General features: G+C 37.9%; 1 protein-coding gene across 2 annotated transcripts in view; it reads left to right on the top strand.

Annotated features, from left to right (window-relative positions):
* Positions 1 to 3,708: 3,708 nt before the first annotated feature.
* Positions 3,709 to 9,745, top strand: part of LOC131325133 (uncharacterized) — a 29,566-nt gene continuing 23,529 nt past the window's right edge. The window contains exons 1-7 of one of the 2 annotated variants that reach the window (XM_058357209.1): positions 3,709 to 4,012; positions 5,441 to 5,564; positions 5,679 to 5,741; positions 6,259 to 6,360; positions 6,465 to 6,633; positions 6,762 to 6,860; positions 9,327 to 9,476. In XM_058357209.1, coding sequence (XP_058213192.1) covers positions 3,938 to 4,012; positions 5,441 to 5,564; positions 5,679 to 5,741; positions 6,259 to 6,360; positions 6,465 to 6,633; positions 6,762 to 6,860; positions 9,327 to 9,476 — 782 coding nt within the window. In that variant the 5' untranslated portion in view covers positions 3,709 to 3,937. Of the gene's footprint in view, positions 4,013 to 5,440; positions 5,565 to 5,678; positions 5,742 to 6,258; positions 6,361 to 6,464; positions 6,634 to 6,761; positions 6,861 to 9,326; positions 9,477 to 9,745 lie in introns of those variants that run through there. The other variant, XM_058357219.1, reaches the window with a different exon arrangement.

Below are 9,745 nucleotides of genomic sequence, written 5' to 3'. Positions count from 1 at the left end.
TTAATAGGTCAGCTGGTGCAGGACGTATAATAAGCTAATATATCCTTATCGCTTCTCTATCTAACCCAAAACATCTGCTTCTAAAAAAAACAAATAATATACAAAAATCAGGTTTCGAATTTTTTCTTAGATATTTCCTAAATTTTTTGAGTAAAAGTAACAACTTTTTACTTTTCCGATTCTTCTAGTCGAGACGAACCAATAATACAAAAATTTTGGCACAAAATTAACAAATACAAAAAAAATATAGAATAAAAAAAGAGAAAATATTATAGGCTCTGTTTGGAAAATTTTTTATTTTCAGTTTTTTATTATTTATTTTCAATATTTTTTGAAACAAGCACCGTAAACGTGTTTGTGTTACTGTTTTTTTTATAAAATACATAATCAATTCCATTAATTTACAAAAATTATAGAAATACAAAAAATGTATTTTCATTTGTTTTGAAAACAATTTCAATAGCCCCAAAAAATAAATAAACAAAAACTATTATAGTAACTAAACATATTTTTTGTTTTTGTTTTTTAATAAATAAACAAAAAATCGACAACTTTACCAAACAGAACCATAGTGTACAACTCGTAGTTTAACGAAAATGGAACCTAACTAGTTAGAGCATCCACATCACCCTCTCTGCTCCTTCTTCTCCACCAAAGTAGCTAGTGAAAACAACAAAAACACCCCTGCATCAGGCTATCAGCCTCGTTCAAGGCTCGTCACAATACCAAAATGCTACAGTACCTCGCGACAAAGCACGAGGCACTATTCACTAGTTTACCAATAAAAAACAATATCTGCAATCGAAGGATTTCTCTGCATTTGAAGGGTGGATTTGCAAAGGTAGGTAGCTATGGCGTCGTCGGTGGGTTCAGCTTGGCGTTGTACGTAGGTGGGTTCAACCCAGAGAGAGAGAGAGAGGAGGGGTTCGATCTTGGGGTTGCTCGGAAGAGATTTTGCTTTCATGGGGTTTGATCGATCAACCGGAGGAGGTTTATTTTGCCGGTGTAGACTGATTTTGTTTGCTGGTTTTTGGGGCTGCAGTTGAGAAGAAGAGAAAGTAAAGTTAGAGAGAGAGAGAGAGAGAAGGGTTTGCTGGTAATGGCATAGTGGTTTTGCGTCGCTGGTTTGGCTGATTTTGTTTTTTGTTTTTTGCCGTTGTTACTTTTTTTTTAACAAAGAAATAATATTTTAATATAAAGAGTTTAATGCAGTAGATAATTTAAAAATAGATAGATAAAATAATAAAGTAATTTTTTAATATATAAATTGGTTCAAAAGGTAAAGATTCTGGTGCAAATGCTCTTGCGGCCGCCAATTATCCGGCTAACAAGCGGTATGTTACAATCTCCGTATTTCATCGTGAAAATTAGGATGAAGTAGACGAGCATTTTTTCCTTGTAATGATTTGTTGAGACCATCCCTGAATGAACGAGATCAAAAGCCCACGTGATGGGGGTCCTGAACTGAATCCAAGGCTGGACAGTCCAGTACATGTGGTGGACCGAAGGCAAGGCTCTCTCTCCCTTGGTAATCTTGAAACATTGTCCTTTTCCGATCAGAAATGCTATTTGCAAGGACGGTTGCAGGACCGACAACAAAAATTGACGTGGCAAAGTAATGGGTCTCAAGGGGTGTTCCATTTTTTAAAAAAAAGTATTTTTTGAAAAAAGAAGTTAATTTCAAGTTAAAAAATTATGTATTTACGCAAATAATTTTTCTAGCAATAGAGATATTGTTTGATAGATCTCATTAAGATCTTTTAAACGGTGCAAAAAAAATTGAAAAAAAAATTTTCATTTTCATTATATTTAAGTTTGAAATTATTTTCTTTTTCTAAAAAGTAGTTTTTTTTGGAAAGTGGAACACCTCCTCACTCTTTCTCACCCTTTTCGTTTGGCCCAAAATAATTGGCGGTGGAATTGATGAATTTCAAAAAATTGGGATTTGGAATTGAGGCCTACATCTTTTATATCCCTATCTTTGTTGATTCTTTGGTTGTGCTAAATAAAGTCTGCACTTATCAACAAAAAATAATGCTGTAGTATTTGATTATGCATTTTGTAATGAATCAGAAACCAAATAGTTGTAGCAGTTACCAAAAAAACCATTCATATTGAACTTTCAACCACTTCATTCTATTACTATCCAAAAATTGTTAATGTTGCAATGATTCAGTCTCATGAATTAAAATTACGAAAAAAGATAGTATAACAAATCCTCATCACAGAGAAATAGTCGACTGTCAACAAATACACTAGATCCGTTAAACCGTAAAATGTGGTGAATTTGTGATCTTTCCAAAATCCCAATGAAACCTTAATGGCCAGAGGGTGTGATCCAAGCTTACTCTACGTGAAACCTTAGCGGATTTTGTTGTGAAGTTAATCTTGCTTGAAGTAGGGCATGAATTGTGTGGTTGAGGTATGCTGGCTAGTGAATGTGAGTGGATTGAAGAAATCCAACTTGATTGGAAATGAACCTTGTTCTAACCTCTGCACATGCAAAGTCCTAATAGTAAGTAATCAAAGAAAATACAATGCATTTTACAAACCTCTGCTCTGCACATGAACAATAATTTTACAAACCCTAATATGAGATTTGGGGGATTTCAAAAAATTAGGACGAATTGGGTTAAGACTCTCCTCACCGGAGCTCAGTCAACAACGGTGGGACGGTGAGAGTCAGGCAGGGGCAGTGGGATAGAAAGAGACAGGTTGCAACGGCGGGAGTCAAAGCAAGGCCAGTGGGACGGCGAGAGGCAGGTGGCAATCGTTGACGGTGGCGCTGATTGCGTTGAATCGATGTGGTGATGTGGAATGGGCGTTGATGGTGGTGGCGGTTGGCGTCGGTGGAGGAGGGGGTGAAGATGAGAAGCAACAGATTTAATTTAGGAGAGAGACAAAATTTCGTTGAGGGAGAGAGAGAGAAGCTGTAAAAGATGTAGGCCTCAATTTCAAATCCCAATTTTTTTGAAATTCATCAATTCCACCGCCAAATATTTTGGGCCAAACGAAAGGGGTGAGAGAGTGGATCCATCACTTTGCGACGTCAATTTTTGTTGTCGGCCTTGCAACATTCCTTGCAAATAGCATTTCTGGATCCCATAGTCTATAACATTGACCAATTATACATGAATTGAGTATAGGACAAGCCATAGGGAATGGTCCATGGTACACTGTCGTTAGTTTTTTTTAGAAAGATTATAATTCAGAGAAGTCAGATGACTCGATTGAACCAAATTACTAAGGTCAGAGAAACACAACGAAGAGTCTAGGGGCAATAAACTAACATTGTCTCTATAGCCAATGAGTACAAAGACATTACAATTACACCATTACATCAAAGAAAGGAAATTAGTAATTTCTATACCCTCTTAATTGATGCACACACTCCTTTTTTCAACTTTCGATTGGTGAATTTACGAAACAGTCTTCGCATGCATACCTTTTTCAGAAATTTCAAGAACTGTTTCGTGAATTCACTAGCTAAGCGTAAAAAAAAGAGGAATGTTTTCATCAATTAGGGTATGTTGAAATCAATTTCCAAATTTTTTTTGAAAATAGTGTTCCTTTCAAATTTTAGTTGTAAAATAATAAAACTTGACCAGTATTTTTTAGTTTTTCCCCTTAGTGTGCGTAGATCAGCACAAATGAGGTAAACTGGCCATCATCCAAAAAGGCCCACGTGATGGGCCCAGAAACCAGGGCCGGACAGTCCAGTCCATGCAGTGGAGTGGACCGAAGCGAAGACTCTCTCTATCTCTCAGCTGAGTTCTTCGTGCGCTTTCTCTCTCTCCACTTCGACGGTGAATTCCGCTCTCCGCCGTAACTCGATTCCGTCGCCCACAGCTTGAAGTAGCAGCAGCATCTAAGTACCTTCTCAACTAGGGTTTAGTCACAAGCAGATCCGTTCCTGTTCCTGCTACTGCCGGAGAACATGTCCGTTCAGTACACGATCCGTTTCGGTCACCACGCACATCGTCTCTTCCCTCTCTTGTTTCTATTTGTTCTGGTAATCTCTATCTCCCTCTCTAATGTCGGGATTAGGGTTTTGCCGAGGGGTTTATAAAATTACGCTGATGATCATTTTCCCTGATCAGTGAAAGTGATTGACTTGTGGTTATCAAATCATAATTCCGCATGGCCACTCTTTGTTGGTATGATTGTTACCTTGTGTTGGATGAAACGAAAGAGAGATTGCTAAGAAAATTTGATGAAGTACTCATAGACAGACATTGACTCTTCTATATTCTTTTCTGTTTCTGTGATTGGATTATCATGTTGTGTGTTTTTTCCCCGTTTTCCTTATGTTTTTAAAACTCAGGTTTTCGGGCTAGCTTACGCGCACCTCGACTAATGCTGTGGTCCAATCCCACCTCCCACTTGTGGGAAGCCCAATTTGAGGTCGGAGCAAAGCTCCGTATGGACTTGCCTCTAAGGAGTTGATAGCACCTGGGAGGTTTCAAAACTAAGATCTTAGGAGGGAGCAAACCTCTAAGTCCCAAACCTTGACCACAAGGCCAACCCCCTGGGTTTTTTTCCCCGTTTTTCTGAGTCCCTTTTTCTTTTGTTTAAACACACAAGAGAGGTAGAGGTATAATGACTTCCTGAACATTGAGAGGTCCATTGGGTCAATAACAGCAGTGGAACTGTGGAGCCAGGATTTGGATTAGGGAGTAGCGCTATTTGATAGGGTCCCACTTGTGTTGTTACATATCCTTAAAAAGGTAAAGAGGAGGAAGGGTACATGGATATTTTTTTTGGTCAAACGGAAAGGAATGGTACGCTGATTTGGATTAGGGAGTGGCACTATTTGATGGGAGTTCATTTGTCTTGTTACATGTTGCATGTAAAAAGGTGAAGAGGAAGGTTACACGGATTTGGATTAGGGGTAGCGCTATTCGATAGGAGTCCACTTGTGTTGTTGCATGTTGTCCGTAAAAAGATGACGAGGAAGCCTACGCGGATTTGGATTAGGGAGTGGCACTGTTCTAGAGGAGTCCACTTGTGTTGTAACATGTTGTCCGTAAAAAGGTGAGGAGGAAGGGTACGCGGATTTGGATTAGGGAGTGGCGCTATTCGATAGGAGTCCACTTGTGCTGTTGCATTGTCCATAAAATGGCTAAGAGGAAGGTTACGCATGATTTTTACATAATTTGTATGAAATATAATGTTATCCGAATACCAATAGGTGCCCAATACAAGTAAATTAATGTGATAAAAGGCTTGAAACTGGGGTGGGGGTAGCACCTACCCCATCCCCCCACCATGTCGTTCCGCCACTGGTCAATAAGTAGCTTGGCGTGTCCACTACAAGTCCAGTTATCCTGTCAAGTCTTCTAAAGGATTCTAATCAATTATAAATTTTTAGTGCTTTTGTTCTGTAGATAGATCATAGAGGGGAAAGTGATTTACTAATTGTTTGAATAATTTTTATTAGTTTGTAGCAGCCTTGTCACATGGATCTCCGATTGGAAACCGAAAAAGTGGGAGGTCATCAGTGTTTTCTTTGTTTAATCTCAAAGAGAAGAGTAAGTTCTGGAGTGAGGCTGTTATACGCAGTGGTAAGTCTAAATCTTAGTTATTCCAGTGACTATGTTTTGGTTGCCTTGTCAGATTTACCAAGCAGTGCGCTTCCTTAGTATCTTTGTTGTCACACTATCTATAAATGCCTACAGATTTTGATGACTTGAAGTCTTCCATCCCTAGCAGGGCAAGAGCTGACAATTACACCAAGGCAGGTACTTGGATGTGTATTACCACTGTTTATAAACTTTTCCATGCATTAATGTTACCATGATTTTATTACACTCCTCCATTTCCAATCCCAATGCAACAATTTCAGTTTTCTAAGAAAAGTAGAGCACCAGATAAGTTGCATTTCCAAACTTGACCTTCCGGACCTCTCTGCATATGTATATATGTCAATCTATCGACTTTGTATCATGGAATCAGGTATGAGTATAGGATGTTCTTTCAAGATTGTTTAACTAGCAGGGCCTTCATGAAACGAGCAATATCCTGAAGAACTAAACTAGCCCCCCTAACACTTTGGTGCTGAAACTTTGTCCCAACTCCCAAGAGCCGCTTGTGGATTTTGGTTCTTTGCTGTGTTGGTTCATTAAATTTGATCCTCTTAATTCTTCTTATTTTCATTGAGAAAAGCTGAGGATAATGTTGTTGGTGGCTTGAATTCTACTTGAGGAAGTAAAAAGACATTCTAATACATAATATTCTTCTCTTAAAATTCCATCTCAGGTAATATTGCAAATTATCTACAGCTTTTGGAAGTTGAATCGATGTACCTACCTGTCCCGGTGAATTTCATTTTTATAGGATTTGAAGGGAAGGGGAACCAAGGTATCTAAATCATACCCTTTTTGTTCTTTCAAGTGCTTAACTACTGGTTTGAGTTCAAGACTTTGTGTTGTTCATTGGCTTCTTAATCCATTGTTCATTTTCAGAATTTAAGCTAAATGCCGAAGAACTTGAGCGCTGGTTTACAAAAATTGATCACATTTTTGAACACACAAGAGTTCCACAGATTGGGGAAGCACTGACCCAATTTTACAAGATCAGCATAGATAAAGAACAACGCCACCATCTTCCTATTATCAGTCACATTAACTATAAGTATGTTTCTCTTACGTTTAAATTGCCATCTTATTTCAAGATTCCAGTAATTATGCATTGCAAATTGGAAGTTTGCAAATCTCCTTCCTTTTTCCCATTGGGGTTTAATGTTATTGCGGACACTGTAGTTTTTCAGTTCATGCCATTCAAATGGGCGAAAAAGTCACTTCTGCATTTCAGCATGCCATTGATGTACTAGCTCGGAAGGATGATGTTTCAGATACCAGGTAAAGTATCCTTTCCTTAGCCCAGTTGATTCAATACTGTATATTGGATATGCTAGTAGAAATCATAGTCCGTGTTTTTTATAGATAAATAATCAGGAATGCTAACCACCGTGTTGTTATATGTAAATAATCGGATTGGTGGTGGTGGATAACCTAGGTATCTGTGCAAAGAGTATTGAAAATAGAAAAAAGTTTTACTTTGTCAAATTTGGAAATATATTGATCCAAATTCTAGTACTTTTAGCATTACTCACCCAGTGAATGGTGGTTAGCACTGAAACTATGATGTTTTTTTACTACACTAATTTTGCCTTAGTTATTGATGAGCTAAGTAGACAGATTTAGTATGATATTCTGTGGTGTATGTTGTTTGGAGATGATATTGTCTTAGTGGATGAAACTGCAAGGGGGGTTAATGCTAAATTAGAAATTTGGGGAGAAGCATAGGAGTCCAAAACCCTGTTCGTTTTGGGATTTTGGATTCTAATCATTATCCTATTTCTCTTCAATTATTACCCTCATTTCTCTCTCTATCTCTCTCCAATCATTACCCCTATTTTCAATCATTACTCTATTTCTCTCTACACTCATTACCTATAAATCCAAATTCAAAATCCCAAAACGAACGGGGTCCAAAGGATTTAGGATTAGTAGGAGTAAAACTGAGTGTATACACGGTAAGTTTAGTGACAATAAAAGTGACCAGATAGAAGAAGTGAGGATTTAGGATCGAAGAAGTGAGGATTTAGGATTAGGAGATACCAAAAAGTGAGCATTTTAGGTATTTAGGTTCAGTTTTTAGCATGGATAGATTACGGACGATGTAACCCATAAGATCCAAGTTGGGTGGCTCAAGTGGAGAGCCGCTTCTAGTGTATTGTGTGATAACAAATTGAAACGTAGATTTTATAAAATTTTATAGAACTGCCATCCGACCAGCGATGCTATACGGGACGGAGTGTTGGTCTATCAAGAAGTAACGAGTAAGATGACCGTAGCTGAAATGAGGATGTTGAGGTGGATGTGTGGTAAGACTATGAGTGAAAGAATTAGAAGACGAAACTATTTGTGAGACGGTAGTAGTTGTACCTATACAACATAAGTTGAGAGAAAATAGATAAAGTGGTTTGGACATATTTACTGTAGACCTGCAGATGTAGTAGTCAAGAAGAGTGACATGATAGTAGTGGATAATCGGGTTAGGGGAAGAGGAAAACCTAATCTGACTTTGGATACCGTGATATGGAAGGACTTGGGCTTACTAAATCTACATGAAGAGGTAGCCCTAGACAGTTCTCAATGGAAAAACATGATTTATGCAGCCGACTCCAATTGATTGGGACACAAGGCTCGGCTTGGTTTGGTAATCTTGGCCCTTAAAACAATTCTTGGCTTCCTCCCTGCACTCAAATGATTTAATTTTTTTTAAGGGATGATGCTTGGAAGGGTGATGATGCATTTAAGTGTGGGAGTCCGGGGAACTTTTGAAGCTTTTTATTTCCTAGGGCTTTTTCTGGATAGATAATAAAATCAAAAGGTGCGAAGGAGGCACCTCCCAAATACAGATTTGAGTCTAAGTTCTATGGGGCATAGTCGCATAGAGTGAGAAGGATAGCTTTGGTGGGGTCAACAAGTTACTAACTTTTTTTTTCAAACAATGAATAAGCTCTAAAGTTGTCTTCTAAACCTCTGTGCAAAATTCTACAGAATTGTATGCTTCTAACTCAACGGAGGACATGTTTCAGATGGACGAAATGGGAGTAACTCCTTTGGCTGATGCAAGCAATACAGCTAGAATTGTTAAAAGACTCCTAAATAATACAAGCTTTCCAGTTAGAAGTGTCAAATGCTGTTCTGGATCAGTTGAGGGGAACAACCCATTGATAACTGCCTTAATCTGGTCTTAAGTAGTAAATATCGTATTTATATATAGCAATGATGGTTGGTACCTGATAAATGAATACACAGTAGGTGAAAAAGTTGATAAAGAACCCTGAAGTCCATGAACTTAAACTTTTGGGATCATGCAGAACAAATGCCCAGTTTGATGTGATATCAAATCGCTCGAGGAATTTTAACACATCCTTCTCCCCCACCACAATTTCATTAGAAGGAAACCTAGCTATGTGTGTGAGAATTCAATATAGCATGTAATTCTTTCTCCTAAATGTCTCTTGAAACATCAAAAAAAAAAAAAAAAAACTTTTTACCCATACTTGTCACTTTAGTGTGTAATACGAGTTTTTAAATTTTCTTATATTTGCACAACAACAATGTCTTGCGCTGAGTATCATTATCATTGAACACCCTTCAATCTACATAACGCAAAGCTTGAATCTTGTGTTAGTTTCTTTTTTTGTTTCTTTCTCCCCTGTTGCTTCCGAAGATATTATACTGTTTCATTCTACGACAGAGTTTTGCTGAAGTTTTGCCTTAATTCAACCTTCACTTGGTTTGTATTTGAAGGGATGATAAAGCTGGTCTTTGGCAAGTTGATGTGGGCATGATGGATGTTATCATCACCAGCCTTGTTGAGTATTTACAGCTTGAAAATGCTTATAACATCTTTATTCTGAATCCCAAGCGCAACATGAAAATGGAGAAATATGGATATCGGTGAGTATTTTGATTATGAAACTGAAACTACGTGTAAATTCATTTACGTTTTAAGAACTTCAAAGCTTAGTGTTGACCTCTCACTCAGCATCTCTTAGAACCAGGCCGAAAGAAAGGTATCTTCATGATGCTGATCCCACATGCGAGAGAGGGAGAAGGCTCTTTACAATTTTTAATTTGTGCATTAATTCTCCCCTTCCTCACCTGCATGAAGTTGGTTCTGGAGGTGGTTTGTTTAAATTTTTGCTTCCTTGGCATATTGCCAACAT

This window comes from Rhododendron vialii, chromosome 1a (assembly GCF_030253575.1).
Source record: "Rhododendron vialii isolate Sample 1 chromosome 1a, ASM3025357v1".
In the NCBI taxonomy this organism is placed as follows: Eukaryota; Viridiplantae; Streptophyta; class Magnoliopsida; order Ericales; family Ericaceae; genus Rhododendron; species Rhododendron vialii.
This window is presented reverse-complemented; position numbering and strand designations above follow the sequence as displayed.